The sequence below is a fragment of the Biomphalaria glabrata genome, chromosome 10 (genome assembly GCF_947242115.1).
Source record: "Biomphalaria glabrata chromosome 10, xgBioGlab47.1, whole genome shotgun sequence".
Lineage (NCBI taxonomy): Eukaryota > Metazoa > Mollusca > Gastropoda > Planorbidae > Biomphalaria > Biomphalaria glabrata.
This window is the reverse complement of record NC_074720.1, coordinates 14844417-14868516: the sequence shown is the minus strand read 5'-3', so window position 1 is coordinate 14868516 and position 24100 is coordinate 14844417. Positions and strand designations below refer to the sequence as shown.

Genomic DNA, 24100 nt, shown 5'->3' with positions numbered 1-24100 from the left:
ACAATTAACTATTAATAGAAACAAACGTATTGATAAGTTCTGTCATACTTACTACTACATTTACTAAAAAAATGTTTCCTTTTTTTAAGAGAAAAAAATCTATTTATATGCATATAAGTGGAACATAATTTAAAACAACAATTAAGAAGTAGTATTTTATATTATCGCGTGAACCGCACTGGTATCACAGGACCATGTAACACTTAACTAAAGGATTTTTTTCCTTTCAATAGGTTTTAGCTTTCAATAAGAGATTTGAATAAGAGATTGACTTATAAAAAACAATTAGATCAATTAGATAATCATTATATGACATCAGTTAGGCCAGGTTCACATCGTTGTGGCACCACACAAAATCTGTCAACCTTCTTTCTCCATTCTTCTGTCATTTGCCTTTGATATTATTTCATTCTGATATTCTTTCTGAAAATATTGTAACCTGCCATTCTACCTGTCTGGGTGGACCAATTCGGGGGCCGATTTTAAGTTTGTGTTTCCACACAGTCTTTGTAACCTTGTTAATAAAATGTTTACTTTTGTTTCAAAAGTTAAAGAATGTATTTAGTATGAATATAAGTGGAATCAATGCAAAAACATCATTTAATAAGCAGTGTTCCATACTATGTAATACACATGAATGAGAAGTAAAATGGTGATTTAATCAAAGAGTTGCTTTTCTTGGGGCCTTCCATAAGAGATTGGGGCCCTTTAAAAAAACGATCAAATTGATAATCTCTCAATAACATCAGATTAGCCATGTTCAGATTGTACCATATCTTCTATATCATCAATTCATTGAATACATATGAATATTAACAATGTCACAATTATAGGAACATTGTATTTCCGTATTATGTGGTATCATGTCGTCAGTCGGACTAACACTAGAATATTATTGGCAACACTTTCGATAAGTACACCTACTTACATCTTGTATTGTCGGAGATCAGGTTGTGGTTTTGTATAGTGGTTTGTTCATACTTTCTGATAGTCTGGGTGAAAATATTGAAAGCTGCCTATTTACCTGCTGGAGTGGACTATTTTGGTGGCCAATTCTGAGTTTGTGACCTTGTTTTATTCTATGTGAGATCAATACAAATGACAGTTCTAAATTATTAATTATCAATGACAGATACTATTTCTTTGTCTTTTTAGTCTGTGTCTGATTCTATTAGACCGCTTGGATATCCTAATGTCAGAGGTTGATTGACCGAGAAAAAATATACCGCCAGAACAGACTTAATGGGTTTATGACATACAAAAAACAACAACTCGATACTGAAATTCTTCAAAAGGGGGTCTGCCAAGCATCCACACAATACTGATGCAGTCCCAGCTGCGATGGTCAGGCCACATCTGCAGAATGGAAAACTCTCGCATACCTAAACGACATCTTTAAGGTAAATTAAGGGAAGGGAAGTGATCACAAGATGGACAAAAAAACGCTTCAGGGACACCTTCAAAGCTTCTTAGGAAGCCGGAAACACATGACAGAGCATCATGGCTTCGAGCTGTGAAAACTGGCGCACAAATAGCAGGGACAGAGAACTGCGCTGACAGAAGCAAAGTGTCAGAGAAAAAAAGGGCCAACGACACTAGCTCCAGCTGGACTAACCTGCCCAGTGTGCAGCACAACATTCCGGGCTCACATATGTCTATATATATAATGGGTTCATGCTAGTAATTTTAATCTGCTTAGATGAAAAACCACCAAATTCTATACACGTTTCAACTTAACTATGCGTGGGTTCCACTGCATGGCTGAATATCTCCAGAAGTGATTAGAACGCCAGCCTCAGTCACATAGTTTGGCGATGACAAGACAACATTCATGGAAATATTTTCCTACTTAATACCTGCTATTGATTTTAGAAAACTGTATCCGTTCCGTCAACTTCTAGATCTAGACCAGGGGTTCTCAGCCTCCGCGCTATGTCTTGTGTGGAAAAGTCCAATTGGAGAAAATATTCAAATAATCAAATAGCAGGCTAACAATGCAAGGATACCATTCGCTATCGAATAATAGCAATACGTTTGATACTTCCAAGAATTACAATCTGCATCTCTCGGAAGTCGCCAAAAGCAGTCTGTGCATACTTTCGTTACATCTGACATCCTAGTCTTGTTGAAAGTTACATCCCTTGTCGCTAAACCAAAACTTTACCCTTTTAGTGAACAACTTTTTGTGTCCAATTCATAAATCGTGTCATCATGGTAGTTTGTTTTTAAAAAATACAATTGTCATTCAAAATAGATGTGGCAGACATTTTAATAGTTACAGTTTAAATGTTTTCAACAGTTGAAATCACAGTTCATCAAATTAGTGGCGTAACATCATTACGTAATCAAACAATACTTGTATGTGAAGGATATTGACATTCCATCTTGTCTGGGTTATTCCGGATTTAAACCACCATCTAACAAATTTTAACCTTTAGCACCGAGGATTTGTTTTATATGGGTTGCTTTACTTTGGCCCTTGACATAGTTATCTTATCTTATAAGTTACGAAGTTACTCAAACGAGAAGATGTGTGTATTTGTATGAATCTAGTAATGCGTCTTAACCAGTAACTTAAAATCAAGTCGTTGGATGTTTTTTGAATGACAAAGTTAGTTTGTGATTATGAGTATTTAAAGAGAATAATAGTGTCAATTTAGAGGAACAACTCAACGAAATGGCGTAAAGAGTAGATTATTTTTTATTAATTAAAATGATAATATGATGAAACACTCCCACACTCCGACTTGAACACAGAGTTAGTGCTAGTATTTCTCGGCGACAACACTTAGAGAAAGCTTGATGTAACATTTAAAGATTACTTTTGTAACACTTTAACATTACTTTTGATAGAGTTAGAAAGCTTGATGTAACACTTTAACATTACTTTTGATGGAGTTAGAAAGCTTGATCTAACACTTTAACATTACTTTTCATGGAGCTGTGCAAAGGACCTATTAGTCTCTAACCCCTCCACTGGCCTGTCCACTGGTCTGTCCACTGGCTGGAGTTTACTTCCACTGGGAGGAGCGGAGCAAACCGATTCCCCTTCTAATGATCGCTCTAATCGGAATGCAAAACAAAGAATAGGTAACTGTTTTAGCCTCCTTCACTCGCAAGGAACTATGGGCTATGGGTAACTGTTTTAGCCTCCTTCAGTCGCAAGGAACTCTGGGCTATAGGTAACTGTTTTAGCCTCCTTCAGTCGCAAGGAACTATGGGCTATAGGTAACTGTTTTAGCCTCCTTCAGTCGCAAGGAACTATGGGCTATAGGTAACTGTTTTAGCCTCCTTCAGTCGCAAGGAACTATGGGCTATAGGTAACTGTTTTAGCCTCCTTCAGTCGCAAGGAACTATGGGCTATAGGTAACTGTTTTAGCCTCCTTCAGTCGCAAGGAATTATGGGCTATAGGTAACTGTTTTAGCCTCCTTCACTCGCAAGGAACTATGGTTTATAGGTAACTGTTTTAGCCTCCTTCAGTCGCAAGGAACTATGGGCTATAGGTAACTGTTTTAGCCTCTTTCAGTCGCAAGGAACTATGGGCTATGGGTAACTGTTTTAGCTTCCTTCAGTCGCAAGGAACTCTGGGCTATAGGTAACTGTTTTAGCCTCTTTCAGTCGCAAGGAAGTATGGGCTATAGGTAACTGTTTTAGCCTCCTTCACTCGCAAGGAACTATGGTTTATAGGTAACTGTTTTAGCCTCCTTCAGTCGCAAGGAACTATGGGCTATAGGTAACTGTTTTAGCCTCTTTCAGTCGCAAGGAACTATGGGCTATGGGTAACTGTTTTAGCTTCCTTCAGTCGCAAGGAATTATGGGCTATGGGTAACTGTTTTAGCCTCCTTCAGTCGCAAGGAACTATGGGCTATAGGTAACTGTTTTAGCCTCCTTCAGTCGCAAGGAACTCTGGGCTATAGGTAACTGTTTTAGCCTCCTTCAGTCGCAAGGAATTATGGGCTATAGGTAACTGTTTTAGCCTCCTTCAGTCGCAAGGAATTATGGGCTATGGGTAACTGTTTTAGCCTCCTTCAGTCGCAAGGAACTATGGGCTATAGGTAACTGTTTTAGCCTCCTTCAGTCGCAAGGAACTATGGGCTATAGGTAACTGTTTTAGCCTCCTTCAGTCGCAAGGAACTATGGGCTATAGGTAACTGTTTTAGCCTCCTTCAGTCGCAAGGAATTATGGGCTATAGGTAACTGTTTTAGCCTCCTTCAGTCGCAAGGAACTATGGGCTATAGGTAACTGTTTTAGCCTCCTTCAGTCGCAAGGAACTATGGGCTATAGGTAACTGTTTTAGCCTCCTTCAGTCGCAAGGAACTATGGGCTATAGGTAACTGTTTTAGCCTCCTTCACTCGCAAGGAACTATGGGCTATAGGTAACTGTTTTAGCCTCCTTCACTCGCAAGGAACTATGGGCTATAGGTAACTGTTTTAGCCTCCTTCAGTCGCAAGGAATTATGGGCTATAGGTAACTGTTTTAGCCTCCTTCAGTCGCAAGGAATTATGGGCTATGGGTAACTGTTTTAGCCTCCTTCACTCGCAAAGAACTATGGGCTATAGGTAACTGTTTTAGCCTCCTTCACTCGCAAAGAACTATGGGCTATAGGTAACTGTTTTAGCCTCCTTCAGTCGCAAAGAACTATGGGCTATAGGTAACTGTTTTAGCCTCCTTCAGTCGCAAAGAACTATGGGCTATAGGTAACTGTTTTAGCCTCCTTCAGTCGCAAAGAACTATGGGCTATAGGTAACTGTTTTAGCCTCCTTCACTCGCAAAGAACTATGGGCTATAGGTAACTGTTTTAGCCTCCTTCAGTCGCAAGGAACTATGGGCTATAGGTAACTGTTTTAGCCTCCTTCAGTCGCAAAGAACTATGGGCTATAGGTAACTGTTTTAGCCTCATTCAGTCGCAAAGAACTATGGGCTATAGGTAACTGTTTTAGCCTCCTTCAGTCGCAAAGAACTATGGGCTATAGGTAACTGTTTTAGCCTCCTTCAGTCGCAAAGAACTATGGGCTATAGGTAACTGTTTTAGCCTCCTTCAGTTGCACGGCATTATGGGTGTATCTCCTAGCAATGAGCTAAATGTCTGGGTAAGGTTGGAACCATGTCGACCACACAGCAGTCTCAGCCATTTACCACGCAGCTAGTGTGCCCCAAGGGAACGGCACGTGCCGATGCAGATTGTGATTAGCGGCGTCGCAGGGTGTAAAGTGTAAAGAGTGTCGCAAGAGTGAAGAGCAGTGTACTGCAAACTGCCCATGGGTCACCGGCTCGTGATTTTTCCACAGGGTTGACCCACGAAGCATATCCCGTGTTTGGGTATAGGCGGAGTGCAAACCTAGAGGCCATCCATCTCAACACAAGCTGTTGCTAAACAGATAAAATCGTTGGTTTGGGTTTTTAGTAGAGAAGTTTAAACTTGCTTTCTTGAGTCATTTCTTTCATCTATACTTTTTATACAGTAGAACGTAATTATCTTCTCTTTTGAAGTACCGTTAGTAATATATGAGGGTGTAAAGAAAGGGAAGCAACTGAAGAAGAATAAATACATAATTAATGTTCTTGTTGTCTCCCTTTCCTTCATTTTTTTGTCTGTTTTTAATTATCCCAAGCGATTAATGAATTTGCAAACGCCACATTGGCCAAAGCTACCATACTCTTTAATTAATTTATTTTTTTTTGCTACATTCAAATCACCTTATCTTCTAATTCAACTTTCATATTTAATAGTGATTGTTCTTTGTCTAGTTTTATAGCAAGAAATGCAATCATTTTCCTCATTGCTACCTAACAATATTGATCTACTAATGGTACATTTGATTATATGTTATATCTATTAATGGTATATTGTGTTATATGTTATTAAAATAATAATAATAATAATATTTATTATCCGTGATCAAATGTGTTTTACAACAGTACATAATTAGAGTAAACATTTGTACACTAGCACCCAAGATATACGTTCATACCCCAGTTTCTCTTTAACATTTCATGCAAAATTCACAACAGTGAGTTCTATTTTGTCCAACGATTTAATGGCCAAAGGAACAAAAGAGTTTCTGTGTCTATTTGTGTTTTTGTGATAGGTTTCTTGTATCTTCTTTGTGATGGTCAAATGTTAAAATCATGAAGAAGTGGGTGATTTTTTTTGTGCTTAAGGGGACATACGAGTCGGAAAGAAGGAAAAAAAAAAGTTCTCCATTTAGACTAAATATTTTATATTATCTTAATAGTACTTAATTAAACAATTGAAAAAATATAGTTTTTGACTTTATAACTTTACTGGTTGTCATGGAAACAATCCAAGATGGCCGCCAAACAAACTATAATTAAAAGCTTATAACTCAAAAAATACTTAAGATAAATTAATAATTTTTACACACAAATATCATACATGACAAGTATTAAAAACGCATGAAGGGAAATATTGTTATCTTTTATTGTCTTTTTTTAATGATTTTTTTAGTGTTGCAACCATGAAAAATACATAAATATTTCATAATTCTAAACTTTGAAACGCTAAAACAAAAAAACTACTTCAAATATCAAAAAGTTTCTGCATGCGTTTGTAGATATCTATGTACAGAATAAGTATGCCAAGTATGAAGTATGTAGCTCAAGTAGTTTCAGAGCCTTAGCGTTTGGCAGATAGAGATATAATACAAAAACAAAAAAAGGAGAAAATGCAAAAAAACAAAATAAAATTTCAATTACAAAAATTTTGTCAGGAAAATACCAGATAACAGGTATGTAATTTATAGGTTGGTATAATAACTATCTGAAAACATTAAAAAAATATCAATATTTAGTAAAGGGCATATTCTAAATTTCATATAAATATAGCAACCAATTGGTAAAATAAAAAGCAAATTGTACACAATTGTATTACAGAGTAATATTTCAAACAAAAAATCTACTTATTGAGATATCAAAAAGTTTTTGCATGCGTTTGTAGATATCTATGTACAGAAAAAGTATGCCAAATATGAAGTATGTAGCTCAAGTAGTTTCAGAGCTTTAGCGTTTGGCAGATAGAGGTATAATACAAAAACAAAAAAAGAAGAAAATGAAAAAAAAAAAAAAAAAAAATTTCAATTACAAAAATTTTGTCAGGAAAATACTAGATAACATGCATGTAATTTATAGGTTAGTATAATAAGTATCTGAAAACATAATAAAAATAGCTATATTTAGTAAAGAGCATATTCTAAATTTCATATAAGTATAGCAACTAATTGGGAAAATAAAACGTAAATTGTACGCAATTGTATTACAGAGTAGTATTTCAAACAAAAATCCAACTTACGCAAATATCAAAAAGTTTTTGCATGCATATGTAGATATATATGTACAGAATAATTATGCCAAATATCAAATAAGTTCCAAAAGTAGTTTCAGAGCCTTAGCGTTTGGCAGATAGAGATATATACAAAAATACAAAAAAAGAAAGAAAAAAAATTCAATTACAAAAATTTATTCAGAAAATCACTGAATAGCAAATATATTTTATTTACACTTTAGTATAGCAGCTTTTAAAAATAGCTATTTAGTATATTCCATCCAGATTACATTATAAAATAATATATTATATACCGTACCGGGTATAACATTTAGCAACCATAAAGAAAAAAAAAACTTGATAAGAATGTAGGATGTACCGGTGTGCAATCTAAAAACCCAAACAATTTGCAACAATAAATATTAAATACTAAAGAAAAGAGCTTGCTTGAAGTTCACAGAAGATAAAAATGAAAAAATGTCATATATATAACAATGTCAAATAAGAAAAAAGCGCTAACTCAAAATCTGAAACTCATGATAACTGTTCAGTAGTTCTGTTATATCTCTACTATTCATCTAGGGAGTTCTTTAGATAGCATATATATTATTGTCAGTTTAGATAAAACTTGCTAACATTTTCTCTTGAATTAAGGTATCATAATATATTTGAAAAAGTTTGTTGATCTATATTATTTACATAAACATAGTCAGATGGTGTTGTTTAAATTTTGCTACAAATTAGTTATTACATTTTTGTTTCCAATAATTAAAACAGCAACTAAACTGTCAATATGCTCTAACAATAATGAATAAAAACAAAAAAAAATATATAATACAAAAAAATATTGACAGTAGTATTGCTAATGAGCACCAGCACCATATACATTCCCATCTTTGGCCAATTCCTCTCTGACTTTTTCAAACCGTGTTAAAGAAACAGTCTTTCTTCTTTTTCTATAATCCTCTTGGCTAGTAGTGTCAGACTGAATAATTCTTTTATCATTGACCTTTTTTAAATTATTTAATGTTACATAAGAAACATCAATATGCATCTTATTCATCACGTTAATTAATTCATTGGCGCCAGCATTAAATATTGACACAGCTCTAGCAACACTGCCTTTCACTCTGCCAAGTCCCATGAAACTTGTTTTAGGACATCTCGTCCAAATCATAGCATTAAGGCTTTCGTTGTTGTTTTGAGTACCACCATGAGCCATTCGTTGAAGCAAGGACTCATCTGACATTCTTCGATAAATTGGAATTAGCTTGTGCGCCACCTCTAGAGACAAAAATGTTGATGCCTTATGATTAGAGTGGCTGTCAGGGTGTTGTCCCAACGAAATCGCTTGTTGGTACCAGCACCAACTATTTTCTCCTAATGGACATTGTCGATGATGGTGTTCAGTATCTGTAGACATGGAGTGGTATAATCCTGCCCAAACAGCATTCCTCATTTTGGACACATCTGGAATATTGTCTATTATAGCACCACGATAAAAATTTTGCAAACTGTCACATTTTTTTTCTGTTAACCTGCCAACTCCTCTGCCACCAAGATGGCTTTCTTTGGCAAGTTTTCGAAGCGCTGTCCCCATACGTTTATGGGCATGATTGATACAGTCAAGTTTAGTAACAGCTTTATCAGCATATGGCTTAGACTCAAGCACAGCTTTAAAAGCAGAAGAATCTCCATCACTCAGCATCTCCACATATCTAAAATTATATTTTGCCACAGAACGATTCCACAGAATTACAGCACTGTCCTGTTCCATAGACTTGCTGGATTTGTGGTGATTAGTACAGCAATCATGCTGTTCTTTCCAAACTGCGAGGTCAGTTGCGTTCATGCTCTCAGCTTTCTGTATGTGGCATGCATGGCAGTACTTAGATCTAATATCGAAGTCGACAACAAGACCTGTTAGTAAATCGATGCAGACACCTACACCATAAAGCGATGTAAAGCCTCGCTTTTGCCAGGTCCCATCATAACTGACTGAAATGTCAATCAAAGGGTTTTCTCCTCGTTCAATGGCTTCCCTAATGTCATCATCCGTCTCTGCATAAGCTTGACGTATGGCGTTGGCTGTGCGGTAGAGCATGTCTTCCCCAGATTCCACTTCACAGTCTGAAGAAAAAAACAAAAAACATTAATTAAATTGATTTATAAATATATATATAATATATATAAACTTTAAAAAAAAAAAAGATTTAGATCTCTAGAGAGCCTACATTGGCTACATCATAGTGATCATACTACATGTATTTTTTATCAAAAGTTAGAACTTTGTAAAGATTGACTAGATTCTAGATCTATAGTTACTAGGTCTAGATCTATAATTTTTATATGGTAAAGATTAAAATTTTTAAAGAAATAATTCTAATAGTAGATTATTGTGTAATTTAACATACCTGTGATTTTATTATCATGGTCTTTAAAGGCTCTCTGGCTGATTCCAGAAATTCCTAGGACGCTGCTAAATGTCTGCAGCGAAGTGAAACCCTTTCCTATCTCATGGCTGTATAAAACCATCTTGGTGTTTATTTCAAATGCAACATTTGAACAGTTACTTTTTTGTATTCTTGGAGATGAAAACTTTGATTTAGTATATCCACAACTACTAGATCTACAACATAACTTCAACTTTGATGCGAACCCCATGTTTTCATCTTTTATAACTCTAGTCTAATAGTCAAACTTGACTGAAAACAATTAGGGCATAATGCATCCGACATCAAATCAGTAAGCTGATTAGTATTAGCAATAGTCCATAATTGCTCTGTTTCTTGTAGATCTAGATCACTTGGAACATCAGTATTTATTGAAAGACGGTCTAATTTCGATCTGGATGCACCACGTTGTCCTTCTGATGCTGGATCTAAACTAGACCTAGGCCTAGACCTAGAGGAATTTCCACGCAGCTTGTCAGATAGCATAACATTTCTTGCTTTATTGAGCTTCTCTAGCATTCTTCGTCCCTTTGGTCGAGGCATTTTAATGTAAAAGATATTTTCTTTGATGTTTACAAATACCAAACAACTGAAACTGTCTTGTGCAAGGCTTTCAGTGACTTTCACTACAAGAATGTGTTTACGCTGTCGGCCATTTTGAAACGCCTTTTCCGGATGAAACGGCACATTCTGATTAGTCGATTTTTTCCGAGTTTTGCCGATGTGCCATATAAGGAAGTTTCCGTAGATTATATAGCTCGGAAAAATACGAATTACAAAAAAACATATAAATCCATTAGTTTGAACCCCAGATAAACATATAAATCGGATCGTGACCTTTCTTTTGATGTATCATGGTCCTAGCTTTGTTAGATTGGTAATATCGTATCCAAGGTGTAAACATTGATAAATTTCGATAATTTGTAAATAATCACCAAAAGGTGTACATGTTCAAAGTCAAAATACACATATTTACAAACATTTTTATGCTAAAATATAATATGATTCATATAAAAAAAAGGTTAAATTTTCAAAATCTGAAAGAAAAAAAAATCGAAAAAAAAATTAAAATTCGTCATTTTCCGACTCGTATGTCCCCTTAAAATCTGTATAGCTTTCTTCGCAGTGTTTGTCTCAAATAGGTGTACAAGTGCGGGTTGTTTCTCGCCTATGATCTTACTAGCAGCATTTAAAATTTTATAAAGTTTTTATTTTTATTTATTTTTTATTCAGATTGCCATACCAGGCAGGGACCTTAAAACTTAAAATACTGAAGATTTGAGATAGTAAAATATTAGGCCTACCTATATCTATTAATATTATATATTTTTATTTGTTTTATCTATTGATATTATATTTTCTAATATGTTATATCTATTAATATTATATTTTTTTATTTCTTTTATCTATTGATATTATATTTTCTAATATGTTATATCTATTAATATTATATTTTCTTTTATATCTATTAATATTATACTTTCTTATATGTTATATCTATTAATATTATATTTTCTTATATGTTACATCTATTAATATTATACTTTCTTATATGTTATATCTATTAATGTTATACGTTGTTTTATGTTATATCTATTAATATTATATACTTTTTAAATGTATATAAGAGACACTAGAATGCCTTAGTGCAAGTTGCATGCGAGTCACTTGTCATTTAGTCACCTTTCCTGACCTTTGCATGTAGACCTAGATCTAGATCTGTTTAATTAAATCTTAAATTAACAACATATTCTATAAAGACAAAAGTAGGCCTATAGCGACAACGGCACGTCTAAGCCTCTCGTCAGTTAGAAACGTAAAGTGGTGACTTTAGATAGGCCTGTGGGCTGACCTACATTGGGAACTACAATCTTCACGATGCCCACGCTGAATCGTTTTAAAAATATCCTCCGGGTTTTCCCGAAAATTTTCAGTTTCAGGAAATTTCGTTTTCTGTCAAGCACAGCTTGTTCCATGTATGTGTTAGCGAATAAGTGTGAGTGAACATGTTTGTAAGCTAATGTGTTATCGTGGGACTCTCTCAGCAGTGTTTTGTTCAACAGATTCAACGAAATATGATGTCAAGATGATATCGCTTTCTGTTGTATTGAATTAACAGAAGAAATGGTGGTAATGAATTCTTTCTTATTTAGGCTTATATAATTCTTAGAATCTAAGCTAGATCTAGATCTAGTACTATAGGTCTATACTCGTCTATAGAATAAGCAGGACCGGATTTAAGGCAGGGCAGGTGGGGCTGCAGCCCCGGGGTTTCCACAAAATAAGTGGCCTCCACATACTGAAATCCGGCCCTGAGAATAAGCATCGACTGTGGCTTGCAGTGATGAAATAGTGCACATAGATACACAGGACACCAAAATAGGGAAATTCAAAGCCCTTAACAATTGTGTAAACCAGTGATGCCAAACTACGGCCCGTGGGCCAGATCCGGCCCGCGACGTGGTTTGGACCGGCCCGACAAAACATCGGCACAAAATGTAGGGGAAAAAAAGGTTGATCATTTTATTTTTTCTATGATAGGACTCTAGCTTTTTCTTTGATGGATTTCATTCTAATCGATTTTCTTGTAATATTCATGTTAATTTTCTTTTCTATAAGAACACAAGGTTTTGTTTTTTTCGGCAACAAGAATTGACAATACCCGCGGCTGTCTAGAGCTAGCCGTGTTCTTGACATCTCATGTGTGTAATGCAGCACATCTTTTCTGCATCATTTTGGTTCGTGTACGTTTGACATCAACATGATTGGTGCCGTGTCGTGTCACATTTGCACGTGAATGAAATGGGAGAGCTGAAGAAACGAAAATTGGAAGTTGAAACTTCCAGGAAAAGTGAACAGATCTTTTTTTTGTTGGTGGAACATAATAAGCCAACATGTTTGATCTGTAAAATGTGACTGTTTTTAAGGCATTGTAAAACAAACCATTACAAAAATATTGTGTCATTAATGGTTGAGTCGCCAAGAAAAGATCGCAAAGTTACGTCTAGAGTTAAGCAATTGACGAAAATATTGACTAAGAAGTCAAGAGAAGGAGTCGACTGTAATGGACGCTACAGAGTTGCTCACATTAACAAGAGAAATGAAGCTTAAAAAGGTGCTTGCCAGCAATGATGGAATTAAGTCGGCCTAAAAAAAAATGAAGCTGTCAGCGTTTCAGGCATGACAATAGCAAAACGAGTCAAATAGACAATGTTGGTGAAAATCTCCATTCAAAACTAATGACAGAGCATCAGATTTCGAAAAAATTACTAATGCCGCTGGAACTGATTGACTTACAAATTCAGATTTCCAGCTTGATAAATTTTGAATAATAGTGACATTAGATTTCTTGGCCAGGTTGTCTACTTAAGTCTTGCACATTTCCGAAAAAAATTGATGGTATGATCACAATAAAATCACATTGTTCACAAGCACTTATTTTAGTAGAAAACTTTTTCAGTTATAAGACATCTGAAACCCTTGTTACATAATTGAATTATGATGTAAATAGGCCAATTGGAGCCACAAAATTGTAATATAACCATTTAAAATGGTTTATTCTCTATTTCATTTTTTGGTATCTTTTTGTTAATGTGGCCCGCGACACGAGTGTTAGAAATTAAAATGGCCCGCAGGCCGTATAAGGTTGGGCATCACTGGTGTAAACAATGTTGGTGTAAATGTGAGTCATCTCAGGTAAGATGAATTATATTAATTTACAGGTGAGGGGAGTGGTGGTTCAGCGAAAGGCGCTTGGCTTCCAACCCGAGAGGTCGCGGGTTGGAATCTCGATGAATACTGGGATTTAGAATTTAGACATTTTTAGGAGTCTGAGTCTACCCATCTCTAATGAACACCTGACTTTGGTTGGGGAAAGTAAAGGTGGTTGGTCGTTGTGCTGGCCACGACACCCTCGATAACCGTTGTCCATACCCTTACATCATCTGCCCAGTAGATCGCAAGGTCTGAAAGGGAACTTAACTCTCTTTTTTACAGATGTTTGTGAAAGATTTGAGGACACGACAAATATAAACCGCAGTCTTGGTCTTTGGTTCTTCCCTTGCCTAGGCTGTTCATTGGTGCCGCCTCTGTCGTCACTGCCATGGGACGGGATCACAGACCCGTGTCGCTCTGTAGTTGTCACAGGAAAGAATGCCTTTACAAAAGACAAGGAATGCCTTCCACTACCCAAGAATGACCCTTAGCACTGACAACCCCTCAGAGCATGTTTCTCAGTTCCTCACCTATCTTCTGGATGATCCCTTTCGTTAAGCCGCTGGCGGAGCGGAACAAAAGCTTTCCGTTTCTAAACACTAGTGCGCACCATAAACTGTAACGGAACAAAAGCTTCCAGTTTCTAAACAATAGTGCTCACCATAAACTGTAACGGAACAAAAGCTTCCAGTTTCTAAACACTAGTGCGCACCATAAACTGTAACGGAACAAAAGCTTCCAGTTTCTAAACACTATTGCGCACCATAAACTGTAACGGAACAAAAGCTTCCAGTTTCTAAACACTTGTGCGTACCATAAACTGTAACGGAACAAAAGCTTCCAGTTTCTAAACACTAGTGCGCACCATAAACTGTAACGGAACAAAAGCTTCCAGTTTCTAAACACTAGTGTTTCTAAACACTAGTGCGCACCATAAACTGTAACGGAACAAAAGCTTCCAGTTTCTAAACACTAGTGCGCACCATAAACTTTAATGGAACAAAAGCTTCCAGTTTCTAAACACTAGTGCGTACCATAAACTGTAACGGAACAAAAGCTTCCAGTTTCTAAACACTAGTGCGTACCATAAACTGTAACGGAACAAAAGCTTCCAGTTTCTAAACACTAGTGCGCACCATAAACTGTAACGGAACAAAAGCTTCCAGTTTCTAAACACTAGTGCGTACCATAAACTGTAACGGAACAAAAGCTTCCAGTTTCTAAACACTTGTGCGTACCATAAACTGTAACGGAACAAAAGCTTCCAGTTTCTAAACACTAGTGCGTACCATAAACTGTAAAAAATTAAAGGACGTTCAAAGGGTTATTGTTCTTAGAAAAATATTTCAAAATTTTTAACAATTTAATACCTGTTATAGTGACATCCACGCTGTCTTCTCTCTGGCTCTACTGGCCCATTTGGGTACCGGTCCACTGGATATTTGCTCGAAGTCCCAAATAGCCAGTCCACCCCTGATGGGTAATTGTATAGATTCAGTGGTACACAACCTTTTTCTGCCAAGGGACCATATAATGTAATAAATGTGTATTAAGGTCTTCATGCACCGCAAAAAAAAAAAAGGAACCGGGCTCAATATGGCATGTGGGCACAAGTTTCGAGGGGAATTCATAGTGATGTATGCCGGGCTTGGCCGAAGTTATGTGGTTCTTCCATAGGCCTTGAATAGAAGATTGGCTCGGCTTCTGAACTGTGGGTCCCGGGTTCGAATCCTGGGATTTTCTGTTTCGGGGTCTCTAGGTCGCCTCTAAGTCCACCCAGCGCTAATAGTTACCTGACATAAGTTGGGGAAAAGTATGACTCTTATGACTTAAAACTTATTTATTTAAAAAAAAAATGGGAAAGTAACTAAGACGGGAGACGGGATACGAACATCAACTGCCAATGAGAGCTCAATTTTTTTATTTGTTTTGTAGTTGACAACAGTTCAGGTTAGCGTCCTTGACATTGTTTAGTATCTCAGGTAATCTCCACTACTGCTATAGCTAACGATGATTAACAATTTCAAAGAAAACGAAGTTGGTGACAGGCTGGCCAGATTTTTATAGTGTCCATCTTTGACCTGCATTAATTTAAAGGAAAATGGGTTAATTAATTAACATATTAATCGTCGCATTGATCTAGTTCAGAGCTCAATAAATTCTTTGTTAGATGTAAGAATGAATTATCAACTATATAGAAAGATGGCCATTAGTTTTGACTCAATAGTGCTTTAATATAAATGTTCATTTGAACACATTGGAAAGTGCTTCAGGACGACACACATTTCTAGAAAAACATTATCTGACATTTTCAAAGTAGTCTTAAGAATAAGGATCTGATAAGTTATCATTAAAATAATATTAATGGACTTTTAAAATTATTTTTTAAGAAAATCACGGTGACCCATTTGATAAGGCAGCAATTATAAACTGTTTTTTGTCTCTTTCTTGGATTGTCATACATGAAGTCTGATTATAATACTTTGGTGTTTTGTTGGTTTTTTTTTTTCTTTGTCGGATGTGTGGCTGAGAGGCGAACATCGCTTAGCTATCAAGGAAGATCGAGTTCGACTCCCGACTTGAGCAGAGTTATGTTTGCTAAGTGCCTAAAGGCAAGAGATAGGACTAGGGCGAAATAAACATGCTAATAACATGCTAATAACATGCTAATAACATGCTAATAACACGATAGAGGCGCTGTATAAAAGCACTTAATAAATGCTAAAATTGTAACTGTATAGGATTTCAAGTCCTGTCTGTGTTTACTGAACAGAGGAAGATAGCACAAAGTCTACCGATGTATCAGATACTTTCAATCTCCGGTGTATCCGATGTACAAGACAGAAGTAATGAAAAACAATAGTTTTTAAAAAGCATATTTTAATTTCGTTTCATTTTTTAACACTTCAGAATTAAATGTTTCAACTAAAACTCTGTAGCACTTTTTAGTTGGCTAAAATTTCAATACAACATTTTTGACATTGTTGTTTTGTTGTTGTTGTTTTCTGTCTATTTATTTCAAAATCGATCACAATTTTCTTCGTGTCATTTTCTTGAACTTTTTTTCTTATGGCTCCATTACATCTTCCCACATTTCTCCAGATCTTTTTTCTTCTTTTTTTTTCTTACTTTGCAAATTACTTAACGAAAGTAAATTGGATCTTAAAAAGTCCAAATATAAGCCAGCTTAATGTATTTTTTAAATGTATTACTAAGCTAGGTACACTTAAGGATCCAGAACGTTGGACAGGGCGGGGAGGTGATAGCCCCTACCGCAATCCCCACCCCTGGATCCGCCAGTTGCTATGTATAACATTCTAATACATGTCTGTTTTGTAAATTTTAATTCTTAAGCAGTACAAGTCTCCACGAAATAATTAATATGTTTATTTCTGAATTTCATTTCAGGTCTGGACGTCCACTTCGGAGATAGGCATCTTCCTCATCGCATGTATCAACACCATCTCCTGTCTTCTAACTTGCAAGCCAATAGAGATCGGTAAAAACCTGAGCCTGACCCACGACTGTCCCGACCGTAACGGGTAAGACATTTCCGCGTGGGAATTATCCAGTTTTGAGTGATGGGATGGATATCCCCATCATTTGACTAATACTATCTATTAATATCCTCATTATCTTAATTAAGTTTCGTGACAATTGGATGTTTCCGATTGAAAGCAGAGGTAACTTGACCTAGTTAATGTACAAATAAGGGAGAGAGATTGTATGCTTTGAACTTCCTTATTGCGGTGACTTGGATAACTCACTTGTGTGGGCGTAAAAGACCTTGCCTTGAAAAGTGTGTCGCTTGGCAATTATTAAAAGACATAACTGAACCATCTTTTTATTCTCGCCAATCAAGTATGTAGATCTAGGGCAACAATTAGGAGAAAGATGCCAATCATTTAGAAGGTTATCCAGTTGTTCTGAAGGCTATCCACCTCATCCTTCCTGTCATCTTCATCACTCTTTTACTATTGATACCTCACACTGTTACTGTTGATACCTCACACTTTTACTGTTGATACCTCACACTTTTACTGTTGATACCTCACACTTTTACTGTTGATACCTCACACTTTTACTGTTGATACCTCACACTTTTACTGTTGATACCTCACACTTTTACTGTTGATACCTCACACTTTTACTCTTGATACCTCAAACTTTTACTCTTGATACCTCACACTTTTACTGTTGATACCTCACACTTTTACTCTTGATACCTCACACTTTTACTCTTGATACCTCACACTTTTACTGTTGATACCTCACACTTTTACTCTTGATACCTCACTCATTTACTCTTGATACCTCACACTTTTACTCTTGATACCTCACTCACTTACTCTTGATACCACACTCATTTACTCTTGATACCTCACTCATTTACTGGCGAGCTTAGAGGAGAACGGTGTTACAGAGGTGCCCCCCGTAAACGCTATAAAGATCAACTGGGCAGCTATTTCGCCCTCACTGGCAGAGATGAAAGTAGCTGGCAGCAGATTGAAAGAGACAGTTGAAGAGCCCTCGCAAACGCTGCGGGACACACATTTGAGACCCAATATTGAAGACAGGCGCAGAGGACGAAAAGAAAACTTAAATAGACCGCTAGTGAAACAACGGTTTTGTCTGCACGAGATGCGGGAAAATAAGCAGGTCGAATATGGGTTTACGTAGTCATGTGGAACACTGCACTCATCTTTCACCTTCGGAATCGAAGACATTGCCAATGAATCACACTTTCCTTATGTCCTAGATCACACTTTTACCGTGTTCTACTTGACATGTTCCCAGTGCTTCCATTCACATTGTTTCTGGGGTTCAAATAGACTAGTGCTTAGAGAATTGTTGAAAATGAGACTTCCTACTCCAGTGACACAGTCGATGACGTCAATCTTCACTCTGTCAAAACTAGACTACACTAATTCAGTTTTAGAATTCTTTCGGTTGGAATGATAGATTAAGGGTTTGTGATTTGAAACAAAAAACGTAACTTATTTTCTCTTCCCGGTATCTCATGAATAGGAAATTGAAAAAAGGATTTTTTTTTCTCTGAAAATTGCAAAGAATTTTATTTTCAGTATTATAATTTTAAAGCTAAGGGAGATAATAAACTGTTTAGAATATTTTTATTTTCCACTTTATTTTCATGACTTACTCCCCTTAATTTTGTAATCCATGGGAAAAAAACAGTTCAGAACAACGTTCTGAGGTAGTCCGAATCTTGAAAGTAAAAAGCTCCCAAACTAAGATACTTTTGAAGTTCCTGTTTTTCGCATCTGTTATTTGGTTTTATTGGATTTAGATCAGCACCACTAAGTGAATTCTTGGTGCTAGACAAACAAGGAAAGGGGAAGGTGTTATGTGGAAATTATGTAGTAAAGTCTACATGTATATATTAAAAGTTGTCAAATCAAATCTACATGTCTTTATGCTTGTGTTTTCAATCACCAGGGACTTCTTTGTTTGGCAGTACGACAGCGCTGAGTATCCGTGTAACAAAAACTCCAAGGCTGAAGTGTCGTACGACGAAAGTCTTCGCAAGAGCACCTTCGTCCTTCGCAACGTCAGCATCGACCTTGGCAGGAAAAACATCCAGATCGTTGTCCCGAGAACAGGTTTCAAGTCTGGATGTCTCATTGAGCCGTACCACAAGCCAGAGTCGGCCGTTTGCCGAGTCATGCAGACCAACCAGAAGTCAGTCCGCTTCGAGTGCAGTTCGTCCAAAGTGTACCCGGGTTTGCAATGCGATGTCAATTACTGGGAACAACTTTCACGTAAATCTGCCAAGGTTAATCACACAGGCTGGAGTAAAGCGAACTCTGACCTAGGAAACGGTTTCAAAAACGTTACTTGTTCCATTGACATTCAACTCCCAGATTACGGTACCTATGTGTTTTTTGGGGTGCTAGCTCCAACACTTTCGTCCTTTGTCTATGGCACGGCAGTCCCAGCAAAAGCTACAGAGCCTCTTATGTTGAAGAACTATAATAGGACTTTAGTCGTCTACAGAACAACGCCCCTAGGTCCAACACGAGTTTGTCATGATTCTAAACTCTCCGTGCACTTCATCTGCGAAGCGCGAAATTTCAGCAAAAAGCCTAATATCCACTGGAGAGTAGGCAACGAACAGTATAGTGGGGACGTTTACTCCAACGGGTCCAATTATGTTTCCATGTATTCCTTCCAAGCCTCATCGATACATTCAGGAACCAGAGTTTTCTGCTTAGGAATGGAATTCGACGATTTATCCATAAATGGAGTGGACCTGGGTTTGAGCTGGGTTGAAAGTACTTCAGTGCTAGGTCATTTAGTCTCTCTCCAAAAGGTGGGGTACAATGCTAATACAGTGAACTCCTTGAGATATACAAATGTGTCCGTTGTGTGCAATGTGACAGGCGGGGGATATTTCATAGCCAAGATTCGCGTTACATGTGAAAGTAATCGAACTCTTATTGAGAAAGAGTCGCCAGGTGCTGAAGTATCTGCAAGTTTTAGTGTAGGAGCAGGATACAGCTCGGTCAAATGCCTTTGTTCAGCTTCTCACAGACTCAACTGCTCGGTATTGAGTTTCAGTTTCAACATTAATCTTACCTCTCAATTCACTGCCAGATATAATAACGAGAAAGACTCCGGGCTAGTGGATCAGACTAAATTTATTATTCTTCTAGCCTGCACAGGGGCAGTCTTTCTCCTCCTCACTGCCTTCATCGTCTTCACCTTAGCCAAAAAGAAAAGATGCTGCACTTTCCAACGCCAGGCTGGCAATAGCCATTACGAGGACATATATATCAATAGGCAACTGCATAGACATCATAAACCAGCATGCCCGGAAGTAAGAGTTCTCCCAGAGCAGCAAAGGGTTTGTGAAAATGAGTACGCCTCCTTGTATGTAAACACACAAGATCTTTGTAACAGGTCCACCTAATAGCTAGACTAGGTCATCAAGAACAAAAGTAGTGTCATGAGCTAGTGTAGTATCTCACAGTTACACGTAAAGCCGAAGAAAGATGCGCATCCTGGAGAAAATCGGCACAGCATCTCAGCATTGCCTATTAATCGGCATCTTCAGCAGTTCTTGTCGTGATAGATGTTCTTTCAATGCACATCGGAGAGATGAAGCAGTCACCGGACCAACCATCAATACCAACTGAAACTTGTCTAAAGTACAGTGTATGCACTCTTACATTGCAGCGTATGTCTACCATTAGCAAGGAGGAAGATTTCAACAGGATGACGCTTTGCTTCCCAAGAAAGAAATCAAACTGTATGAAAAACAGTCGTATTCACATCAAAATGAAAAGGTGCTACTTATTTTTTAAATATAAATATTTATATACATAAAACTAAAGGTTTTATAAATATTTCAGTCATCTAATTTGTTTTTATAGTATTTACCAATTAGCTTCGGATCCGAAGACAAGCCTTATGTATATATTTACCAGTATATACCAACATTTCATTAAATAACTTCAGCATTAATCTGGCATCGTTTTTGTATTGGCATATATTACAATGCTCAAGAATTTCTTTCAGAATTTCCCATTTAATTCAATGCTTCAAGGTCTGTAACCACTGATGCACCACAAGTGAACTATCTGCAGTCACGTGTACTTACCTTTTAGAACCAATGGGGCGCCACAAGTGAACTTTTCATATTCAAGTGTCCCTACCATTTTTCCTCATTCGGGCACAAGTGAGAATACCAACTAGATTGTTCCATTCCTTTCTTGTTTTTTGCCTTGCTCAGTACCGTGCAGCTCATGTCCGCTCATTTCTCTATGATGTCTTCCATCGTTTGTCTTCCTTTCTACTTTTATCCTGGTACAGTTCCTTGCAGGAATGTATTAGCAACTACCGAGTTTCTTTAACAAAAACAAAGCCCTGCCATTTGAATTTGCTTTTTGCAGAATATGATTATTATTTAATTAATATTATTTAGAAAAAAAAAAGTAAAGTTCCCCTTTCAGACCGTGTTGTCTATTGAGCAGATGATATAAAGGTCATTTGCTTCTGTGTCCCACAGTTAACGCCTTTACTTTCCCCCAACTAATGTTAGGTACTCATTAGAGGTGGGTGAACTCAGAGGCGCCCGAAGATTCCGAAATTAAAAGTCCCAATCTTCACCAGGATTAGAGCCCCGGACCCCGGTTCGAAAGCAAAGCACTTGAACACTCAGCCACCACGCCTCCAATAAACACTATTATAGAACAAATAAATCTACATTGAAAGCTATTCGACCTTCCAACTTCAATACCGTCTGAATCCTAATCTCTTTATTACCTGGGTGTTTTAAATTTGAGATTTTTAAGTGTTGAAAACAAATGTGTAAGTAGTCCGTAATAATGCATCTAAAATTGTCTTGAATGTATGCGGTGAATTGTCATAATGGAGGGCAAAACTATAAAAAGTGAGCTTGTAAGTCTGTCACACGTACACTATCGCAAGTGAGCTTGTAAGTCTGTCCCACATATAGAATACCAAAAGTGTTGATAAACCACATGTTGATAACATTTCTCATGTGCACCTGTTAGCACAACAAATGTGCTAGAATTTCTGCTTTGGCCATTAAAAAAAATAAAGTTGAATAAAAAAAAAATTGTTTCGTAAAATTGTCTTAGAAATTTTGATTATTAGTTAAGTACAGTGACTACTTAATTAATCAAACATCCTTGACATTGTTAGTTTGGTTATGTATTTCAAAATCTCTACCCGCCTTCCTTTTTTAAACTGTATTTTCTCTAACATAGATCCAGAGGTCTGTGGATACATCATTATTATTTATTTTGTATTGACTCTCATTGTATTTGATTGCTTTTGCTGTAAGCCAGATATTATGTACGTGGAAATAAAGAGCTGGTTACTGTGATAAATTAGTGTACTGAAACACATAATAATTGCACAAATACATTTTACCTCTGTGACACAGGTTGTTGTATCATTTATTTATCTACTTATTTATTTTATTGATTTTTCAACCATAATTTTTTATTTAAGCTATTAATTGTCATATGCCGGAGCGCATATATGCAACGAATCCATTTGCGCCCTGGTTGCTATGCCTATAATTTATAACTTTTTTTTTTACTAAGAATAATGCTCATATTTGGCTTTAAGGTGTCTTGCCACCAGAGATTAAATTTTACTATTTGGCGTGATGACCCTAATTCTTCTATGTTTTTGAAACAGGGAAGTAGAAATACGTCATTTTGAATTATTTAAAAGTAATCTAATCTTCATTAACTGAAACTTGTTTGCTAAACACACATTTTCTAATGCGTTAAATCATCTACTTCCCCCCCCCCTTTTTTTTTAGAAAAACCACTTTTCGATTTATGATGGAAATTCCCTTGCTAGACCAATCTTAATTTCTCAATAAGGTCCCATTAAATAACAGAAGATTACATACAAATCTAAGCCAGAAAATCTATAATAGTATGTATTATACACATTTTTTTGTATAAACTTATAATTATTTAAGTCCCAGATTTTTTTTTTGGTTTGATTTCAGCCATTAACTTTTTATTTGAAAGCATTATTTCTAAGAAAAAAACAAAAAGAAGCAAATTCCATAAAAGGAACATAAAATGATTTCTCGTAATACCCTGTACTTCCAGATTGTACTTCTAACTGTCAGGGGTTTTAATTTACATATATGCTTGTCTCTTGTTATTGTGTTTCTTGTCTTCCTGTGGCTCACTAGGGGTTTCTTGAATATTAGATAATACTTGCTTGATACTTTCTTGGTTACTCAATTATAATTCATCAATACTTGCTTAACTCAAATACGAACACTTAATATACATCAACTCCTTATAATCATGAATATCGATAATACTTTAATACTTAATAAAGCACACAATTATATCACTCTTATGAAATATTAATACACAAAACACCAGTCCATCAACTTATAAATATATAAATGCATAAATACCAGTCCAGGAAGTAAACGTACAACCTTCCTGTACCGGGAGCAAGACCTCTCTGACTTAACACACTCTCTCGCACATTCAACGAAGACTTAATCATTTAGTTCACAACACGTGCAACACTTTGCATTCATAACAAGGGCATATAACAATCATACCAAAATATCAAACTAACATTCATTCTCGACATACCTCCTACTGACACTAACCACAGTCACTGCCTGTACTTCGAGATGGTACGTCTAACCACAGTCACTGCCTGTACTTCGAGATGGTACGTCTAACCACAGTCACTGCCTGTACTTCGAGATGGTACGTCTAACCACAGTCACTGCCTGTACTTCGAGATGGTGCGTCTAACCACAGTCACTGCCTGTACTTCGAGATGGTACGTCTAACCACATTCACTGCCTGTACTTCGAGATGGTACGTCTAACTACAGTCACTGCCTGTACTTCGAGATGGTACGTCTAACCACAGTCACTGCCTGTACTTTGAGATGGTACGTCTAACTACAGTCACTGCCTGAACTTCGAGATGGTACGTCTAACTACAGTCACTGCCTGTACTTCGAGATGGTACGTCTAACTACAGTCACTGCCTGTACTTCGAGATGATACGTCTAACCACAGTCACTGCCTGTACTTCGAGATGGTACGTCTAACCACATTCACTGCCTGTACTTCGAGATGGTACGTCTAACCACATTCACT

The 24100-nt window shown here is 36.7% G+C and overlaps 2 protein-coding genes across 5 annotated transcripts; one reads left to right on the top strand and one right to left on the bottom strand.

Moving 5' to 3' along the window:
* Positions 1-6426: 6426 nt before the first annotated feature.
* LOC129928661 (uncharacterized) lies at positions 6427-11023 on the bottom strand. The gene is made up of 2 exons (XM_056043863.1): positions 9700-11023; positions 6427-9415 (listed from the first exon to the last, which is right to left on the bottom strand). Exons 1-2 carry the CDS (start codon positions 9947-9949, stop codon positions 8148-8150), a joined length of 1518 nt encoding a protein of 505 aa, XP_055899838.1. The 5' UTR covers positions 9950-11023; the 3' UTR covers positions 6427-8147.
* A 667-nt stretch (positions 11024-11690) lies between these two features.
* Positions 11691-22379, top strand: LOC106066713 (uncharacterized). Of its 4 annotated transcripts, none has more exons than XM_013225789.2 (3): positions 11691-11868; positions 16861-16994; positions 18910-22379. In XM_013225789.2, the coding sequence occupies exons 1-3, from the start codon at positions 11863-11865 to the stop codon at positions 20381-20383; spliced, it is 1614 nt and encodes a 537-aa protein (XP_013081243.2). In that variant the 5' UTR covers positions 11691-11862; the 3' UTR covers positions 20384-22379. The 4 variants fall into 4 exon arrangements, with proteins under 4 accessions (XP_013081243.2, XP_055899836.1, XP_055899835.1 ...); XM_056043861.1 differs by lacking the exon at positions 11691-11868 and adding an exon at positions 13332-13434; XM_056043860.1 differs by lacking the exon at positions 11691-11868 and adding an exon at positions 15840-16064.
* Positions 22380-24100: the final 1721 nt, after the last annotated feature.

What these genes read in the sequence shown, in the direction of transcription:
- LOC129928661 (XM_056043863.1), bottom strand. Translation starts at nt 9,949, where the DNA reads ATGGGGTTCGCATCAAAGTTGAAGTTATGTTGTAGATCTAGTAGTTGT. An exon ending in CCATGATAATAAAATCACAG is followed by an intron (nt 9,416 to 9,699) that starts GTATGTTAAATT and finishes TTTTTTCTTCAG; the next exon opens with ACTGTGAAGTGGAATCTGGG.
- LOC106066713 (XM_056043860.1), top strand. Translation starts at nt 15,915, where the DNA reads ATGAAGTCTGATTATAATACTTTGGTGTTTTGTTGGTTTTTTTTTTTC. An exon ending in TGTTTGCTAAGTGCCTAAAG is followed by an intron (nt 16,065 to 16,860) that starts GCAAGAGATAGG and finishes ATTTCATTTCAG; the next exon opens with GTCTGGACGTCCACTTCGGA. An exon ending in GACTGTCCCGACCGTAACGG is followed by an intron (nt 16,995 to 18,909) that starts GTAAGACATTTC and finishes TTCAATCACCAG; the next exon opens with GGACTTCTTTGTTTGGCAGT.